Here is a 21,463-nt window from a genome sequence, read left to right as displayed (position 1 = left end):
GTAGCATCTTTGAGCTTTAGACCTAGCATCTGGAATATCTGAATCAAAAACAATTTAACTTGTCTGTAATAAATTTTCCTAGAGAAATTACATTATAGCAAGTAGTTAGGTAAAGTTAAGTTGAAATGGTATTGTTAGAACTATTGTTAAGTAAATAGACTTTTTAGTTGGCTTAGGAACCTGTGTATTTGGAAAATCACTTTTATGTCTGTTGTCTAGGGTCAACATAGATAGCTAAGTTTGAAGAGGTTTATCACCAGGCTGGTAACAGAGTAATAATAAATGTTTGTTGATTCTTGATCTCTTGTTTTTCCTTCTCAGTCCCTGACAATACTTTGCCCAAAATGGGAGCTCAGTAAATACTAATTGAAGGACATTGTAAAAATAGCCTGTTTCATGTGGATATGCATATAAATTCAGATTTGTTCTGATTTTATTGCAAAGTAAATGACAATTTGTTTTACAGATTTAAATTTTAGTTATTGACAGTTATTTCGGTTTCCACCAGATGGCTCTCTAAGTGTTTAAGAAGCTACTAAATAAAATTAGAATGTTATATTTACAGGTCACTTGAACTATTGTTGCAAAATTTCAGAATTCAGCCTGTAATTTAGAGTAAAAGGTAATTGAATATTTTTAATTTAATTAATCTGTGAAAAATTTCAATAGAATTCATGAAGGAAAGCATAGTACTATAAATTAAAAATTGTATTATAGCTGGTAATATTTAAGTTTAAGCCAAAATTTTATACCCTTTCATACAAAAAAAATCTTAAAATAAAAGATTATATCCTAAAACACACACAGGCAAAAAGTTAGAGGAGAATTGAAGGAATGAATATCCTTCACATGTTTGGTTGGGCTTGGGGGTGGAAACAGTAACCAAATAAAGGCTAGAGAAGATCTCAGAAGATAGAATAGATAATTTTGATTCTAGAAAGTGAAAAGGTTTTTGCATGAATAAAAACAAATGTGACTAGAGTAGGAAGAGGTTTTCAAGGGAAAGTTTTCAAATTACATATTTTTGAGAGAATCTTGATATCTAAGATGTATAGGGAATTGACACACAGGTCTTAGATTCAGTAGATAAAGTACATAAATCACACTTCTTTTTGAAGTGTCAACAACCATTAAGAATATCTGAATTCACTAATTTAAAAAGGGGAAATAAAGGCTTAGTTTTCTTACTCATTAAATTGACAAAGTTGAGACAGAAAAGTCAGTGTTGGAGGAGCTGAAGAGAGAGCCAGTCACTCTAATACCTTATTGGTGTTATGTAGATTTGGAGAACAATTTTGAATAATATGAAAAAAGCCACTAGAAGAATCGTAGTGTTTAATATCACCATCTTACCAAAAGCCAATAAAAGTTATTTGGGTCAAGGGAGTCCATGCGGTATGGGAAGAGGGTCCATGGTATGACTATATTGCATGTGTTTTTGTTTTGCCTTTCTTTCATTACCTGTTGATTTTTTAAAATATCCATTATGAAACTAGTGAATTTAATGATATTAAGAATTTTGTCAATTATCAGCCAAGATAGACTCCAATTTGGCACAAAACTACTAATTATATATTAAGAACAGAATATAATTATATTTTAATGTAATTCTTAAAATCCATATATAGTTCATGATTAATGCTTGTACATTTCTAAGTAATGATTTACAAGCTCATGCCAGGAACCAAGTATTTCTAAGTAAATTGTTTAAAGGAGTAGCTTTTTACAAATAAAGTTACATTTTAGTGTAAAATTTTGTTATAATGTAAATATTTAAATTTTTTAGTTATGTTTCATTTACAAGAGGTTAATTACTTACATAAACATTTTTCTGAAAACATATCCTCCACCTTACCCCACCCCACAAAACCCTAACCCTATATTTTTTCTCTAGACAGCTAAGGGGTACAGTGGATACAGTTATGTTAGCTGTGTGACCCATGGCATGACATGGCATGTCAATTGTCTGCTCTCAGCTTCAGTTTTCTCATCTATAAAATGGGGATAAATAGCACCTACTTCCCAGGTTATTGTGAGGATCAGATGAAATAATAATTGTAAAACACTTAGCACATTGCCTGGCAAATAGTAAGCATTCTATAAATGTTAGTTGCTATTTTTTATTGTTAGTAATCTTAATCTTATTTTTCAAATAAATACAATCTTAATAAAAATTATAGAAATTTAACCTATTGAAAAACAAAAAGTAGTTCATTTAGTGAGTACTTAATTTTCAATATGTTGCATTATACCAGTGTTGCAATTTGCAGTACGTTTAAATTTATGAGCTTGTAGTTTATTAGTGTTTTCAGAAAAGTGACGTGATTTCAATGAAACATTTTAATATGTTCTTTAAATTTTAATTTCCATATATTCCTTAGGAATAAATGTTTTCTTGTTATACATATTCACATGTATAACAGACAGGGTATTTTTTTCCTCACATCAATACAATTAGTGATTTTGTAAGTATTTATTGATCGTGTTAAGTATTAGAGATACAAGTACAAAGACTGAAAGAATTCCTTCTCATAAGGAGCTTGTAGTGGAGACATTAAGCACATATAAAAATATGTACAGCATAAATATGAAGTTACAAATCATAAATATATAGAAAGTAGTTAAATATAAAATATTTTGGGATGGTAGTAGCATTTGGGGAAATGAAGAGAGACTTCATACAGAAGATGGTGCTTGAGCTATGTCTTAAGGGAAAGAGACTCCTAAGGTTTGAATGAAGTTTAGGAAGAAATACATTGCAGGCATGGTGAGGTAGCCAATACAAAGGCATAGGATTGGGAGGTGAAACATCATGAGTGAAGAGCACAGAGAAGGCCAGTTTGACTGGATTGTAGAGTTTGGGAGGGGAAATAATGTCTAACGGAAAGATAGGTCAGGGCCAGATTTTGTAGGGCTTTAAAACCAAATAGAAAAGTTTATATTTTATTCTAGAGGCTATAGGAATTTCAGGATGGGAGTCACATGATCAAATCTATGCTAAACTAAAATTACTTTGTCTTCTGTGTTTCAGAATAAATGAACAAGGGAGTCTTGAGACTTGCAGCAGTTTAGGTGGAATGTAATGAGGGACTGAACAGAAGTAGTAATTGTCTGAATGGAAAGAAAGGGTCAAATGTGACAGATTTTTGAAGGTTTAGATGTCAAGATTTGGCCACTGTGTGTGTGTGTGTGTGGTAGGGGAGAAAGTGAGTAGTCCCATGATAATTGCCTAGGTTACAAACATAGAAGGCTGGAAAGATGGTGGCGCCTTTCACAAAAATAGAGAAGTTTGAAAGAAGAGGTGGGGGTTAGAGTTTAAAGACAATGAAAATTAAGTTTTGGACATGTTATGGTCTTGAGCGAAGTGCTTGGCACTTAAATGTTTATTGACGTGTTCAGTTTATGATAATAACAAGCATTTACACAATACTTTAAGGTTTATAAAGTGCTTTAAAATCTCATTTGATCCTCACAACACTCCTAGGAGATAGGTGCTGTGCTATTCTTATCCTCCTTTCACAAATGAGGAAATTTCATATGGAGGTTAAGTGAGTTGCCCAGGGTCACACAACTAGTAATATGTCTGGAGTTGGATTTGAACTCAGGTCTTCCTGATGCTAGGTCCAGTGCTTTATCTACTGTGTCATTTAAATTGTTCATTTGGCTATGGTGGCACCTTTCACAAAAATAGAGAAATGGAATTCATGGGGCATCTTGGGACTGGATTTATAGATATGAGAGTCTGCATAAAGAGAGAGTAGTAGTTAAATCCTGTGGAAGCCAATGAGGTTACTGAAAGAATGTATAGAAAGAAAAGAGAAGAGAGCCTAGCACAAAACTCTAGGAAACACCCACAGATTGGGAGTATAATATGGTTAATGAACTAGTAAAGGAGTCTGAGAAAGAGTGGTTAGACAGGTAAGAGCACAAATCAGAAATTATTATTTGGTATCATAAAAACCCAAAGAAGAGAGTATACACGAGGAGAGAAAGGCCAACAGAGTTAAATGCAACAGATTGAGAAGGATTTAGGATAGAGAAAATACTGTCATGTATATGGTGATTGTTAGTAACTTTGGAGAGAACAGTTGCAGTTGAGTATGTGATTGCAAACAAGTGAGCAATGGATGTAACTGGTAGACAACCCCCCCCCCCCCGCCCCCCAAGAATTTTGGTTAAGAAAGGGAAGGAAGATATAAGATAATAGTGTGAAGGAGAGAGGGAAGGGTTGGGCGTCAGGGAGAAGAAGGGAAGAGAATGATTAAGGTTGTAATCTTTTGGAGATGGAAGGGATGGATTAAAAAGAGGCAAAAGTGGAGTTGGCCTTGGTAAGGAGAAAGGAACCTCTTCATCAGAGATGAGAGGGCAGAGAAGAGAGTGGAAGGGGAGAGCAAAGTGTTTTGATATGAAGAGAAGATGAAAGGATGACCGTGGCTTTTTTGGTAAAGTAAGAGTTGTGATCCTCAGCTGAGAAGAGGGTATGAAAGTGTATGTGGGAAGAAACAAAAGATTTGGAACAGATTCTGTCCAGTTAAGGTAGAATAACGTACTGTAATTCAGTCAACATGGTTGAGACTTTCTCCAGCGTTGTATAGTAATCCGAAGAGGTAGGTTCAGGGCTGAGTTTTATCCAGATAAGTGGAAAGGGATTTAGAAGTAGAAGTAGGGTAGAGGCAAAGCAGCTAATTACCAGGTTGAGATTAGAGAAGGATTGGGGCAGCTGGGTGGCTTAGTGGATTGAGAGTCAGGCCTAGAGATGGGAGGTCCTAGGTTCAAATCTGGCCTCAGACACTTCCCAGCTGTGTGACCCTGGGCAAGTCACTTGACACCAATTGCCTAGCCCATACCACTCTTCTGCCTTGGAGCCAATACACAGTATTGACTCCAAGATGGAAGATAAGGGTTTTAAAAAAAAAAGAAGAAGATACTGAGGATGAGTGAGGATGAAAAAAAGGGCTTAGGAGGAATAAGGAGAGGTAGAATGGTAAGAGATTATGGTCAGGTTTTAATTAGAGAAGAGAGCAAATATGGATAATGGATAATTAAGATCTCTTGTATCACCTACTCTACCTATTGGCAGGGGTGGAGGGAAGGACTAGGTCATGGCATTTAAGGAGAATGAAGAGGGGTTAGGGAACTTGAGGGAATATTTTTGTGGATATTCAAGTCTTCTAGTACAAGGACAAGAATTGAGAAGAGCTATATGGTGAGTCAGGTGCCAAACTCCTTGAGAGAGAAGGGAAAATGACCTGGAGGTTGAGTTCCCCCTATACTTTGAATTGGGTAGAAAATGTGATTGTGTAGACTAGAAGAAGCAAAAGGAATATGCCTACTTCCTTTCTAGAAGGTCAGTGTGACAGCTTTGAGAGAAGGTATAAGTAGTGCTGGAGAGGACAACTGTGTGAAGATTTCTTCCCATCCCCTTCATTTGTTTAACTTCCTTTCTGCTCTGCCAGTGAGATCAAACACAACAAAAAAGGTCCCATATGTAATAGCATTTTCCTTATAGCATTCTTTGTGGTAGCAGAAAACTGGAAACAAAAGTACATACCCATTAATGGGTCAAAACCTGAACAAATTGTGATGTATGTAATCATCATCTCTATGCTGGTGATTCTCCAACCTGCCTAGCCTGCCATAACCATTCTGCTCACTTCCAATCTCACATCTCCAGCTGCCTTTCAGAAATCTTGAACTGGATATCCATTAGACATCTTAAACCCAGTATACCCCAAACCACATTTGTTATCTTTCTCCCTAAACTCCTCTCCACTTCCCTTCTTTGCATCATCCTCCTAGTCTCTCCAGGCTTTCAGCATCAATGTCATCCTAAACTCTCCACTACCTTTATCTCCCTACACCACATTTATTCTGTTGCCAGGGCCTCTTGATTTCACCTTTGCAGCGACCCTCAAATACTCCTGCTTTTCTCCGATGGCCTTGCTGACACTCTGGTTCAGGCCTTTGTCACATCACACCTGAACTTTTGCAAAAGTCTGCTGGTGATTCTACATGCCTCAAGTCTCTCCCCCCTCTAGTCCATCTTTTACTTAGCCACTGAAGTGATTTTCTTAAAACTCAGGTCTGACTATATTATACAAACACCTTGGTTATACAAACCCAAGAGAATATACAGAAAAACAGCAATAATATAAGCAAAAGTATTGCTAAAGTACTCCTCACCAAGGCTAATTACAATGGTCAATCTTGGTTCCAGATAACAGGTAGTGTTATTTTTTCAGGGGAAAAATGGAGGACTTCAGGTATAGAATGTTGAATAGAATATGTTTGGTCTGGTTTTACTTGCTTTTTTCTTTGTTTTAGGGGAGGAGTGATTGTATTGTAAGAAGAAGAAAGTAATCAATAAAATTTTAAAAAGAATTTTATCGTTCTTTTGTTACCTAAATATCTGGCATAGCTGATATCCAGTTCTTTTTCCTGGAAGAATTTTAATAATATGCAAAAGTGTAGAAGACATCACCTTTTTTAAAACTCAGAATAACTGCCACTCTGATTGTAAATATATGATAGGTTGCTTCTTATTTATATCAATATCAGAGAAAAATATCTGTCACATTATTCTTGTGACATATTTCTGATATTTAGTACTTATAATATGAATGCAATATAATCAACCTTGTTTATCTGTTTTTAATTTGGGGGCATTTTCCTCTTGTGACTGCCTACTCTTCTCACCTTGTAGTATTTGTATGTGCATGAAATAAAAACTAATTTTAATGTTATCCTAAACAAAGCATAATTAGGAAGATGAATATGTCTCTTTCATCCAAACATTTTAAAACTAAATATTAATTGATTTTGCTTTGTCTTTGGTGGTAGATTAGCCTTATACTTTTTCTTTCCTATAGGATAATTTAATTAATTATAGAAACAGGAAGCAAAAAAACCTGATGTTCATAAATTTTAAATTTAAAGGTAAAATTTGCATTGAACTATATATTTTTTATTTTTGTAGATGTCCCTGGTAGATTTGGGAAAGAAGCTTTTAGAAGCAGCACGAGCAGGTCAGGATGATGAAGTTCGGATTTTGATGGCAAATGGAGCACCTTTTACTACAGATTGGGTAAGAAAAGTTTTGCTTTTTTTTCCCCACTAAAAAAAATCCTAGCATTTTACTCTCATTTATTTTTGAATGTAAATTATACCATCAAATAAAATGATGATGGAAAAAGAAGATGGGCTGCCTATAAGCATCAAGAGCATAACATTAATATGTCTAAATTCTCCATTAATTGCCCTCACAGTTGTGAGAAATATTCATGGAGGGCCCAGCCTATTAAATACTGTTCTCCTTCCCAACCTTCCCGACCTTCCCAACCCTGAGACATATAGGACAACAGGATGGCTTATGATTTCTTTTGCGCAAAAATACTTCCACATGAGATCTTATATCCATTTGGGTATTTATAGGTTTTAAAATTAATCTTTTTTTGTTGGAACAATTTTACAAGTTAACTTGCATAATTTTAGCATTATGACTGTCTATTAGAATTTGAGAATTTAGGGCTCTTGAGCAGTTGGATTATGTAACTGGACCAGCCTGTCTGTCAAAAGATTTTTGTTTTTTAAATTTCTAAGCTGCTTCTTAATGTTTTTTTTCCTTTGGTATTTTGTGAGTTAGTATTACTTATGGTCTTCTGTCATCCTTCTATATGCTGCTGTTTTATCCATAAACTTATATGTACTCTAAATTGGTATTGGCTTTGGTTGGTGTGTTTTCCTGACAAATTCACCTTAAGTATCACTTCCAGTTTGTACCCGTTAAATTTTGTCTGTGCTAATAAACTATTTACTATATTAAAACTTTATATTGGACTTTATGGAGTAAGCAGGAATTTAGTGGGTAGATTATATGGACTTTAGAAGTCAGGATTATTTCTGGCTCTCTTACTGTGAAATCACAAACTAACCAGGTAATATTTCTCTGCCTAGGTTTTTTCTTTGTAAAATAAAGGTGTTGGTTGTTGAGTTTTCATAGGGATGATTTTAAATATCCTATTTAAGAAAGATATAATTAAATAAAAATAGGTATGTAATATATACTTGAAAATCAAGAGTTTTAATATTACATATATTTTGAATTTTAGTTGGGTACATCTCCACTTCATCTAGCTGCACAATATGGGCATTATTCAACCACAGAAGTATTACTCCGAGCTGGTGTAAGCCGAGATGCCAGAACTAAAGTGGACCGAACTCCATTACACATGGCAGCATCTGAAGGCCATGCAAGCATAGTAGAAGTTTTACTTAAGGTTTGTCTTTTATTTCCAAACTTTCAAAATTAATCTAAAATTGAAATATAATGTTTAAAATTTAATAATAGCTAATGGAAAGAAAAATTGCCTATTACAATTTATCTTTTCTGGGAGAATTATCTCTACTGGATTCTTAGATTCTTTTTATCAGTTCCAAGGCAGAAGAACAGGAAGGGCTAGGCAGTGTTGGTAAGTTAACTTGCCTAGGGTCACATAGCTAAGAAGTATCTGAGACCAGATTAGATTCTTGAGCTTCTTAATGAAAGCTCTGGAAAGTAGGGTTTTCTGTGAAAACATTGTTTTCAATGTTTTCTTTTTAAAAATTTGTTTTTTATTGATTTTTTTAAAACTATGGTTTCTCTTCTTTCCTCTCCCTTTCCCCTTCACAAAGAGCCATCCTTAATGAGACATAATATTATCTTTGTCTCATAATAATGAGACAAAAACGAAAAAAAAAGAGGAAAACAGCATAACTAATTGATGTTTCAAAAAAGTCTGAAAATATGTGCAGCCCTTGTGGCCCTCCCACCTATGCAGAGATCATGGAGTGGAAGTGTCTTCATATATATAAAAATATATATATAAATAAAATAAAACCCTTACCTTCTGTCTTGGAATCAGTACTGTGTATTGGTTCCAAGGCAAAAGAGAGGTAAGGGCTAGGCAATGAGGGTCAAGTGACTTGCCCAGGATCACACAGCTATGAAGTTTCTGAGGACAGATTTGAACCTAGAACCTCCAGCCTCTAGGTCTGGCTCTCAATCCACTGAGCTATCCAGCTGCCTCCTTCTTCTTATAATTTTTGAGGCAGTTTCAAACAATTTCTTACAAGTTTTGTAATATTTGCTTTTGATTTTTTTGTGTGTGCATGGTTGTTCTTTCTGTTTATATTGGTATATTCATTGTATGTTATTTCCTTAGATCTGCTTACCTTACTGTGCATCAGTTCATATGAATCTTTACATGTTTATCATATCATTTCCTACAGCACAGTAATATTCTCTGACATTGATACAACACAGCTGAGCCATTCCCCAATCCATGGGCATCTACTTTGATTCAAAATCTTAGCTGTCACAGAAACTCCAGATGTTTTGTAATATGTGGAAACTTTCTTAGGATTGTCCTCCTTGGGATATAAGCCTAGTAATGGAATTTCTGGGTCAAAGGATGTGGAGATTTTGGTCACTTTATTTGCATAATTTAAAATTGTTTTCCAAAATGATTACTGATTCTTCTTGCTATATTAACAGTGCACCAATGCACCTTTCTTCCTATAACCCCGCCTATACCAACTATTCCCTTCTTTTGTCATTATTACCAGTTTTCTGGGTATTGATGAAATCTCAAAGTTGTTTTGATTTGTGATATTTTTATTATAAATTAGTGATCTGGATAATTTTTTCATGTAATTGTTAATAGTTTATATTTTGAAAACTCCATATTTTTTGACTACTTATCTATTGGACAATGACTTTTATGTGTATATATATTTAATTTTTTTTAAGACTGATAATTGAAAATAGCATTAGCATGATTGAGTTTTTTTGTTTGTTTCAGTTTAAAGAATGATATAATCTGAACAGGAATTTTTTCCTCTGAGATTTTAAGAGTTCCTCAGAGAGAGCACAGTGAACTGAGAAGAGAGAATCTGAAAAAGTGTGAATTTAGGAGTAGTGGATTAAAAAATTATACTCTTTGGCTTTAATCCTCCATTTAAAATTACTCTCTTTCAATGACTGACCTAATTAATAGTGTGTACATTTAAAAATAAAAATAAAATCTCTAGACCCTTTAGGATTATTAACATTGCACTTGAAGGATTTTGCTCCCTCTTCTAGTTCTCTTTTCTAGGCTTTCATTTCCACACTGATGAATAATTGAAGGAACCCCCCCCCCCAAAAAAAAAACACAGCAAAATAATTTGGGGTTTTTGATGTATCAGAAAGAATGCAGGGAGCAGCTGGGTGGCTCAGTGGATTGAGAGCTAGGCCTAGAGATGGGAGGTCCTAGGTTCAAATTTGGCCTCAGACACTTCCCAGCTGTGTGACCCTGGGCAAGTCACTTAACCTCCATTGCCTAGCCCTTATCACTCTTCTGCCTTAGAGCCAATACACAGTATTGACTCCAAGATGGAAGGTAAGGGTTTAAAAAAAGAAAGTAGTCAGAAAAGTCAGTCTTAACATAAGAATAACTGGTAGGTGGGACATTTGGATAATTTCAATATTGATAAAAGAAGGTGATTATATATCTCTGATGTAAGTTCTTGCTTATAGGCATGTATAGTATTTATAATTTCATTTTCTATATGAATAGTATTTTATATTTTAAGTAATCTATGGATTTTAAAACATTTTTGCAGCATGGCGCTGATGTCAATGCAAAAGACATGCTAAAAATGACAGCACTACACTGGGCTACAGAACATAATCATCAAGAGGTGGTTGAACTTTTAATTAAATATGGTGCTGATGTCCACACACAAAGTAAATTTTGTAAGACTGCTTTGGATATTTCAATAGACAATGGAAATGAAGATTTGGCAGAAATATTACAGGTAATTTTTTTAAACTTTTAATTTGAAAACTTATGGAATAATATCTGCTTTTATCATGTTGTGAATTGTTAGCTTATTGCCTCTGAGTTGCTTTGGGCAAGGTTTTTTCTTTCTCTCATTTTTTACCAAATGAATTAATCAAGTTTATTTTTCTCTATCTTGTAGAGTCTAAACTTTTAATATCTAAATAAGGATTAATAAGTCATTACTTTATATGATATGTAATTGTTTCTGAATTCTTTTAGATATTTTATTCACTTGGCTGGTTTTTTAAAAATTCCTTTAAAATTTTGGATAGTTTATTTGGAGACTAGTTTGAAATTTTTCAGAGTAAGGTATGTATATTTTAAATAAAAATAAATAACCTCAACAGTTACATTAATGTCTGTTCAATGAACTAAGCATTCTTTGGCTTCTGGGTTCATACTTTTATATCCCTTTCTGATTTCTATTATTTTCAGAAGGCTTTCTTTCTTTCTTCCCTCCCTCTTTTCGTCTCTGTGTCTGTCTGTCTCTTTCTTTCTCTCACTCTGGGCAAGTCACTTAGGTAGGAAATGTCTGAGGCCAGATTTAAAAACAAGACCTCCTATCTCTAGCCCTGACTCTATTCATTCTCTAACTGCCATTTTAGAAGGCTTTTTCAGGGCCTTCATCTTTCTAGCAAGGATAGCAGCCAGATTGCTTTTCATCATTAAGAAGCAATTCCTCCAACTTGACATAAATAATCTTCTTTGGTCATTGCCTTGACCTCTTTGTTTTTAAATTCCCCATACCCACTTTAACTTTTATCCTTTTTTCTTTATTAATGCTGACTTGTGACTCTTGTTTTTCTACCAGTAACTTAAAAGCTTTTTTGTTCAGGGAAACTAAGATATTCTGATATTCAACCTTTATTTCTAGATATGGGAATCAAGAAGTTTAGGACCAGTTAACATGAGTGGAGCATTTCTATTGCAATGAGGCCTTGCTCTCTTAATACTGTATTGGTAACCTCTTCAGACACTGCTCTTAACCATTTTCTCCTTTCTTAATATTTTGCTGTTTTTACCTAACAAACAGGCTGAGGTTGAGATTCAAACGTACCACACTCAGTAGACCACTAGACAACTTTCTTAAATATAGTTTGTTTAAGAGAAGCTTTTGGGTTACATTGAAGGCCTATGCTTTTCTGACAGTTATTCTAAAAAATTTATTGTTGTTTGTTCCCCAGATTGCAATGCAGAACCAAATAAATACAAACCCTGAGAGCCCTGACACTGTGACGATCCATGCTGCAACACCACAGTTTATCATTGGACCTGGAGGGGTGGTGAACCTAACAGGTCTGGTATCCTCAGAAAATTCATCCAAGGCAACAGGTATTGAGATGCATGTAGGGTAGCTGTTGGGATTTTATGCTTTAGTAGGTATTCACCATTTTAAGGAAGGACTGTTGGAGAATCAGGGTAAGATCGTAGGAGTTGTATTTTCCTTCTTTGAGAAATTTGATATATGGTAAATATATGGGCAGATAAAATAACCTAAAGAAAGATGATATTGGACAAAGCACTAACATTTTAGTTTTAAATCTGTTATCCCAGTTTGATCCAAAAGGAGGTAGTTGCTCAAAGCTATGAAACTGATTAAAGTTCTTTAACTAATGTATCCTATTTTTTCTCCCCTTTAATATATAGATGAAACTGGAGTATCTGCTGTTCAGTTTGGAAACTCATCTACGTCAGTATTAGCTACATTAGCTGCTTTAGCTGAAGCTTCTGCTCCATTGTCCAATTCTTCAGAAACCCCAGGTTAGAAAAATAAGTTTTATGGTTTTAAATAATAAAGGTATAATTCTAAGCAATTGTAACTATATAGAACCAAAACACTTGAAGAAATCAGGCACATTGCACCAAAACCATTAAAGAAAAAAGAGTGATTGTCCATTTATTTTTTTCTGGTTTTTGGTGAGTGGGCTGTGTATAATTCAGACCTATGATATCAATGTAAAAACTTTCAGTGAGGAAATACCCTTATACAAAGCAGATAAGTAACTATTTTACAACTCAAAATGGCCTGGAGCACTAGAGAGATTAATTGACTTATCCTCAATCATATATCTAATTTGTCAGAGGAGGAATTTGAACCCATGTCTCCTGGACTTTGATACTAATTCTTTATCTATTACATCAAATTACTCTCTGTCCTGTTCTTAAAGACAGAAAATAGTAACTTATTCTACTATTTATAATAACTGTTAGAGTCAGGATATTCCACTGGAGTTCTGCTCTAATGCTTCAACAAGATGTGGTGTTTATTATTTTTTGAAGGCTATGCTAGGTGGAACACAAACAATATATAGTCTGTGTGTCAGTTCTGCTGAGGATTAGCAGTAATTCAATTTGGGAGGCTCATTTTCAGAGTGGCCAACAGCTGATGAATTGTTTTCAGATGCAACAACCTACAAAAAGACTATTTGCTAAGGTGTAGAGGGGGTTGCTATACACATTGAAGAGGGTGCATTGCTTAGGTGCTATGGTGAACAAATAAGCCTATGAAATAAGGAGCCCTTGACCACTGATGTAGAGATATAACCACTATATTTCCTTTTATGTTTAACCTCATAAATACTATTCAAGTTGTAATTTAAGCCCATTTAATCTTTAGGAAATTTTTTATTTGTGTCTTTTGCCCTTACATTAAAATCTTTTGTAAAGGGGAAAAAGTTATGCTCCCTTCCAGTATGACTCCTTGTAACAAAAATAATTAAGCAAAAGCATCCAGCACAGTGATCACATCTGACAAAGTATGCAGCATTCTTTTTTTAGTAAGTTGCCTACTTATTTGTCTTCAACAACCATCCTTAGTTTTTCATTTATTCTGAGTTCATTTTCCTTTTAGAGCGCTCTTTTCACTTACACTATTATAATCATCATACATATTTTTACTTGGTTATTTTTATTTCATTCTGGAATGTGCATTTCCAACTAATAGGAAAAAATTACCTCATTATGGGATGGGAGATTAATATAACACTAAATAATAAAGTAATCATTTCTTAAATACTCCACAAAAGAAGCCATAGTTTATTATTTTGAGAAACTGTATAGAATAGGTGAATTTGTAGCCACTGGATGGATGTCTTCTTTAATTATTTAAGATTAATTATTGGAAAAATTTTTGGATTGTACAACATGCAACTTCATGATGGTCTTTTTGTAGGGACAACAATGATGATCATATCTGGTTGGTAGCAGATAACAAAAATATTAGACTGCATAACTAGTATTGTGACTTATAAAATGCAATTGAATCTCTAATCTAGATTCTGATAGTTATCAAGTGAAGGTATTCATTAATGGTAATTAATTAATAGGAAATTAATTTGAATTAATGGAAATTAAGGGAAAACTTGTAGAGAATCCATACATTAAAATTACAAATGATTAAGGCATTAGAACATGCCATGATATGTAAGAATGAATACAAAATTATGATGGATATACAATGTGACTGACAAAAGAACAAGAAACATTTTCCCCACTTGTAATATAGTATATTTTTTATTTTTCAAAAAAAAATTCTTAACTTATGTCTTAAAATTGATATCAAGTATAGATTCCAAGGCAGATGAGCAATAAAGCCTAGGAAACTGAAGTTAAGTAATTTGCCCAAGATCAAACAACAAGGAAGTATCTGAGGTCAGATTTGAACTCAGGAAACCTGTATTTCTAGGCTTGACTCTTCCTGTCCCTACAATATACTTAAAATTTTTTATTTAGTAAAAAGAATAAAGTGCTGAGTGAATGAAAAGCAGTTTAACAACTTTTTTTTTTGTATGTGAAAAGAACCTGTGTAGGTGGCAGTAAATTATAGCAGTTTTCCATTGGAAGATAAGACAAAATAGAGCATTCATAATTCATAGCTGAATTTTTAATGAAAAATCAAAAAGAATCCATTAAGTATAAGGTGCAAGAATATATTCATCTAGGGAGTAGCATATAAGCCAAATAGGTTTGCAAAAGTGTTCCCTGCTCCATGTAAATTAAGGAGAACTCAGTTCAATAGTATAAAATTCAAACACTGAAGTATTAAAAAAAGAATACTCTTAAAAATTGTTTAGAATTTTGTATCCTAAAGTAGTTTTTAAAAATAGGATTTTATTGATGTTTTCTGTTTCTTATGTTATCATAGTTATCCCAAATGTCCCTTTCCTAAAGAGCTGTCTTGCATAATGAATTGTTTTTAAAAGAGGACAAAAAATAGCATAAATTTCAATGTATCAATATGTAACACTTGTGGGTGATTGAGGGAGTCTTCTCAAGTTGAGTCATTGGAGTCTTGCTTGGTCTTACAACCTTTTTACATTTACATTTGACTTTTTGGTTATTCTATCAATTTAGCTACTGTATATATTGTTTTCTTGGCCCTGTTTATTCTGCAACAGTTCATATTGATCTTTCCATGCTTCTATTTATTCATCATGCACATTATTTCTTACAGCAAATAATAACCCATTACATCCATGGACCACAATTTGTTTAACTGTTCTCCAGTTGATTGACATCTACTTTGTTTCCAATTCATTGCTATCATAAAAAGTGCTGCTATAAATATTTTGGTGTGTTAAATAATTTTTCAATGATAAGATAAAATTTATTCTAGGAACAGATGCGTAGGTCAGCTTAGTAAGGCTGAGCACATGCTTTTAACTTAGAAAGAGGTCTGCCAGTTTAGTTACTTTGAACAGTTTCTGTTTGCTACTTAAATTTTCTCTTTAACCAGCTCTATCCTGTGTATGTGTAAATTATGTTATTTTAAGTAGAAGGTGCTCTTCATTCTGCATTCAACTGTATATTATATTAACTTCCACATCAAGTTTAATATGAACTTTCTTTGCCAATTCTGTTTTTATTTTGTATTTCATCCTGCCCAGTATTATTTGCTGGAGTTAAAAATTATCTATGTGAAATATCAGAACATATATAATTTTTTTTCATATTTGTAACTTTAATTAGTAAATATTGATGGAAAACTGGGTCTGTAGGTTAGAAAATACTAATGTTCTTTTCAAGCATATTTTTCAGTGTTATCTAGATTTCCCCTTGCCTTCTTTAATATCCTCCCTTCCTTCCAATACTTTGTTCATTAAATACCTTGTATATGTCAGTGCTTACCTCTCCTAATACCTTATATTTCCCAAAGAATCTCTCCCAATTATCAGCATAAATCTCTCTACCTCACTTCTTTCTCTCTCTCTCTCTCTCTCTCACACACACACACACACACACACACACCCTCACACATGATTACTTAGTGCCATTTCTACCTCTTCTTTGAATATATTCTGAGATTGTGATATTGAGTCTAGGTATGGTAATTCCACCATCTTGGCTAAAGAAAATATTTTGTTAAAAATGGTTCCTGTAAATCTTTTTCTTTTTCCTTCTGTCTGTAGTCTTATTTTTATCCTTAATTGCTCTTGAGAATTCTTTGCTTAATTGGATACCTTGCCAAGCTCTCTTTAAACTTGTTTTACCCTCTACTCCTTCCTTTTTGCTTTATGAGAAGATCCTATTGATATTCTTCTATCATTCTTCAGAAGATTTTATAAACTAAGTTCATATTCTAACTCAGTGTTGCTTTGGGAAACTATCTCTTTCCAACTGGCAAATATATCAGATCTCTCTTGAATAAGATCTTTTTTTTTAGGCTCTTTTACTCTTTTTAGTGCCAATTAATTTACATTATTAATTAAACTTTTGATTGAAATTATGATAATCAATGTCATTTCTGTGGTGCATTCTTCATTTTTTACTTTTCAACTACATGTTTAAACTACTCAGGGTTATTTCATTTGTATGTCATTGTATTTTTCTTGTTCTTAATTTTTTTTACTAAATCTTTTTTTAATTGATGGTCTGAATATATATGAATGGCTGGACTTTGGAATAACTCTCAAATCAATGACAAGTTTTTTCTTATCAGTTAGTTTTTGGATTCTTAACATGCCTAGTGCCTAATAATTTTTTTAAAAATACAAGTGTTCATAATGGTGTATGGTAACTGTAATCTATAGTTATTTGTCTCTCTCATTCTTCTTTAGTCATGCTTTCCCATATATTTCCCATTATCACCTTTTCATTGAAATCATGAAGTACCAGACCAAATGTTGACTTAATTTGAAGGGTCTTGTCAGGTTCTTTGTAGAATTTCTTTTCCACTTCTTCCTTATCAATTTTTTTTTTGCAATTATTTTTATGGTTGTCTTTTTGCAAATATTTTCCATTAAGTACTATTATATTTAAGGATGACAAGATATCCCACAAAATAATGTTTTTTTCTTTAGTATACACTAAAACCCAACCCATCAATTCCTTTCTTTGCGTCTCTTAAGAACTGCCTGTGAGCTCTCCTTCCATTTAGCAGCATCTTCTTTCTTTTGATTTACTTTATAGCAACTTTCTTTTGATTTACTTTATAGCAAGAATGTCAAGATTGTTGTGTTTTATAGTTTCCAGCAATATATCAATTCAGTAGTCACTGGATCTCACATTTAGAGTATCAGCTGTCAAATAGGTAGTGCGGTGAATAAAGCGCCAGTTCTAGAGGCAGGAAGACTCATCTTTTTGAGTTCAAATCTGACTCCAGACACTCACTAGCTGTGACTGAGCAAGTCACTCAATCCTGTTTGCTTTAGTTTCTTCATCTGTAAAATGAAGTGAAGGAAATGTTAAGCCATTTCAGTATCTTTGCTAAGAAAATTTCAAAGGGGGTCATTAAGAGTCTTGAACATGGCTGAAATGAATGAACAGCAACAACAAATTGAAATTTGATGGTTTATTAACTTGTGTAATTCTTAGCACTCTGTTCCCCTTTTTTCTAGCACTCAGCTATTAGCACTATAGAAAAAGGAGCTACACAGGATTTAGGATCATTCTTTTACTTTATCTTTTTTTGTATTCAGTGTTTCCATGTCCAAAAAAATTAGTCATCAGGTGACCAACATATTAGTTGTGTGTCTCTCCATTGTTAGGTATGTTGGTCTTGGGGAACAAACTGTTACTGAAGCTACTTTCAAAACCTTTTCATCATGGAAGACTTTCTCAGAGTTACTGTTATATGCTGTTAGAATCCAGGGTCATTTTCACCACAAGATGAAGTGTCATAGTAGAACTTTGTGAAATTTAGCTGTACCTGAATCTAGGGCATCCTTGATGAAGCCATTAGTAATAGTAGGCTTCCCCAAATATTTGAAAGTAGACTACATCTTTACCATTTCAGTTAAATTTAAGATATAGAGAATTTAAAATCTGATTTTGCTTATTGTTTGTTGGTTACAAAAAGCATTTGATTATATGTATATAGAAGAAAGTGCTATCTTATAGGCCCATTTACAACAAGGTTTCTTCTACACATTCATTAATATTAGCCAAAATTTTTTGGAAAATATGATATTGAACCCTGTTCAATGATTTGATAATGAATATTGGATGAAGCATAAACCAGGCTGAAGTGTACTCACCAAAAGTATTTACTAGTGTGATGGAGATCTGGGTCAAAGGGAGATTCTTTACTCTTTATTGATTATCAAAGAGAAATTCTTTATTTTTTATTGGTGAGTTTCACCAGATGGTCTTGTTTATGGATGGCAAAATGCTGATTACATTAAGCCCCAGAACATTGCAGAGCCTCTTGGATGAAACCAGTAATTATTTTGGCCTGTATATTCACACAGGAAAGGATAATTTAATGAAGAATGTCTGTTGGGGTAGCTAGTTGGTTTAGTGAATAAAGAACCAGGCCTGGAGAAGGGAGGACTTGGGTTCAAATATAATCCCAGACACTTCCTAGCTGTGTGACTTTGGGTAAGTCACTTAACCCAAATTGCCTAGTCCTTACTCTTCTTCTGCCTTGGAACCAATGCTTAGTCGATTCTAAGACAGAAGGTGAGGGTTTAAAAAAAAAATTTTGTTGGTCATTTCAGCACACATTGACTTGAATAAACTGATCCTTTAATGTGTTAACAGTGTTTTATTAAACATTTCAGAATACTAGCGAAACTTTTAAACTTTAATCTTTATCTATTAATCATTAGATTTTTCTTATTTCATAATTTTCCAGTTTCATATCTCAGTTTTTTATTTTGTTCAGTTTGATCCATCAATGGAATATATTTCTTGACATATACTTCTTTGTTTCCTTAGAATTTATTTTGTTTATTTCAATTTTCCTAAGACTATTTGTCAAGTTATATTAATAAAATGTTTTTCCTATAGTTTTGGGCTAATATTAAATAGATATAATCATTCCATTTGGCCTACAAAATTGAGGAGGCCCTGTTGATACTTAACCAGATTTCCTTCTCCTTTTCCTAGCTAGATTCCTTGTATTGCTTTCCCCATTTCAGTAGAGTGATTTATACACAGATTATAGCTGTATTGCTTTGATGGAGCCTTCTTGCTGTTCTTCTCACACAACATTCCACCTATTTCTATGCATTTACCTAGACTATCCTCTATGCCTGGGATGGAATCCCTCTTCAATTTAAACTTTCACTACCCCTAATTTCTATCAAAGCTTAGCTCAAATGCCATCTCTTACATGAGGATTTTCTTAATTTCTTCTGGTTGATAGTTCCTTCTCCCCCCGAATTATCTTTTGTTTATATTTTTATATACTTATGTGTATATGCTATCTCTCCCAATAGAATGGAAGCCCTAGGAGACCATCAACCATTTCATTTTTGTCTTTCTATACTGAATGCCTGGCACAGAATCGGGATTTAATAAATGTTTTTTGTTGGGTTGATCCATGACCTTACTGGTTTGGGTATTTCTTTCTTTGGTGTAGATTGCGAACTATTCAATTTTCTCATCCTGTGAGACCTTTGTCAATGCCTTTCTATAAGTTTTCCATGGAATATCTAGAGATGTTCCTCTGAATCTTTGATAATGTCATAGATACTAGCTAATGAAATTTAAATCTTCTGTTGAACTCTGCTCTCACACGATGACTAGCCCACTTTCTTTTCTGTTCATACCTGCTCTTGCTGAGTTTTTTATACCGCTAACATACAAATCATCATTATATATTATTGTAACTTGTTTGTTCCTAGAAGGCTCTTCTTTTATAAAGATGAGTAAATAATACATAGATCCACTGATCTAACTTTCTGTAAAAAAAAAAATAATAATAACTTTCAGTCACTTTTTTGGGACAGTGATAAATTATCCAGGATTTTTTATGTCTTTAAACACTTTTCTTCTCTGAAAAGGCTCTTTTAATTTCTGAGTACCTTAAATGATTATTATCCCCATCATGAATTCCTTATGCATGTATTTGGTCTCATAGAGCTGGTTTTTTTTTTTTAATTTTTAAGCAAAATCATAGGAATATAGATTTAGGGCTATAAATACCTAAGAGAGAGTCTGATATAACCCTCTCATTTTGTAGATGAGAAAACTAAGGCCCAGCTAAATGAAGTTAACTTTCCCATAGTCACACAGATAGTAGGTAGTAAACAGACTGATTTCATCTCAAATGCCTTTGGCACCTGGTGGTAGAGTACAAATGCAGTGGTTCCATTTTCATTACTGATGAGACTAGATCGCCATAGAAATGCCAGAAGATCTGTTCCATTTCATTTCTATTTGTTGTCCTTCTTCCAGTGTCATCTTCACATGTTCTCCGGATGATTTGGCTTAGCCAGATCTCATGCCAAGCTCCCTACAGGCACGTTTCCTTCTCAACTGTCTTTCGCTGTTTTGTGAGGCAACACTGGTCGTCATCTTCCATCATTTTGCAAATGAGCTTGTGCTCTAACCTGGTATTGGTCTTGGCTGCCATGTCCCTGCTCTTGGCAAGGAGATCAAGTGTTTGCTGGGTAAGGTGGTTTCTGGGCTCTTTTGACCTCCTCATTGTGGCAACTATTTTGTATCAGTTAAGCTTCTCAGAAAAGTGGTGTTATAGTCATTGTCTTCACTTTTTTTCCGTTTCCCATTTTTTAGAAGTCAGCAGCTCTTGAAATAGGTCATGTTGAGGCATCTAGTGTGTCTTCAGCTTTATCTTTTCTTTAATTTTGATCTTTGTTATTTCATGTATCTCCCCTGCATGATCCCTACATTCTAGCCAAACTGAACTATTTGATGTTTCCTGAAATTGACACTTCATCTCCAACCTTCATGAATGTTTATAAGCCAGTGTCCATACCTGAAATACCTTCCCTCTCCATCTTCACCTTTTAGAATCCTTTTCTTCCTGTAAGGTTCAATTTAGGTGAAGCAACCTCTTCCATGAAACTTTTTTTTTTGTTCCCCCCTCCAATTGTCTTTATTTTCCTGTATTTATTTGTGTACATATTGTAACCCCTCAGTAGTAGTTTTCTTTTGTGTAGGGACTCTAATTTTCATGACTTTGTATGCTCAAGTACTTTACACATTTTAGATTCTTAATAAATGTGACTTATTAAAGCAATTCACTTCAGAGAGCTTATTCTTAAATGACTCGCCTGTTGATGACCAATTATTACCTGCCAAGACTTAGTTCCTTCCCTTCCCCCTTCCCCTTCCCCTTCCCCTTTTCCCTTCCCTTTCTCCTTCCCCTTCCTTTCTCTTCCCCTTTTTTCCCTTTTTCCTTTTCCTTTCCTTTT

General features: G+C 33.9%; 1 protein-coding gene across 10 annotated transcripts in view; it reads left to right on the top strand.

The window, feature by feature from the left end:
- The window catches only part of GABPB1 (GA binding protein transcription factor subunit beta 1), a 79,520-nt gene that overhangs the window by 40,603 nt on the left and 17,454 nt on the right, over positions 1-21,463 (top strand). For 4 of the 10 annotated variants that reach the window (XM_016427884.2, XM_001369932.5, XM_056810181.1 and 1 more), the window contains exons 2-6: positions 6,977-7,084; positions 8,109-8,276; positions 10,642-10,836; positions 12,047-12,194; positions 12,510-12,623. In XM_016427884.2, coding sequence (XP_016283370.1) covers positions 6,977-7,084; positions 8,109-8,276; positions 10,642-10,836; positions 12,047-12,194; positions 12,510-12,623 — 733 coding nt within the window. Of the gene's footprint in view, positions 1-6,976; positions 7,085-8,108; positions 8,277-10,641; positions 10,837-12,046; positions 12,195-12,509; positions 12,624-20,483; positions 21,289-21,463 lie in introns of those variants that run through there. The other 6 variants (XM_056810182.1, XM_016427885.2, XM_056810184.1 and 3 more) reach the window with 3 other exon arrangements.

The sequence above is a fragment of the Monodelphis domestica genome, chromosome 1 (genome assembly GCF_027887165.1).
Source record: "Monodelphis domestica isolate mMonDom1 chromosome 1, mMonDom1.pri, whole genome shotgun sequence".
NCBI lineage: Eukaryota > Metazoa > Chordata > Mammalia > Didelphimorphia > Didelphidae > Monodelphis > Monodelphis domestica.
The sequence above is the reverse complement of the archived record's forward strand: the minus strand, read 5'-3'. Positions and strand labels throughout refer to the sequence as shown.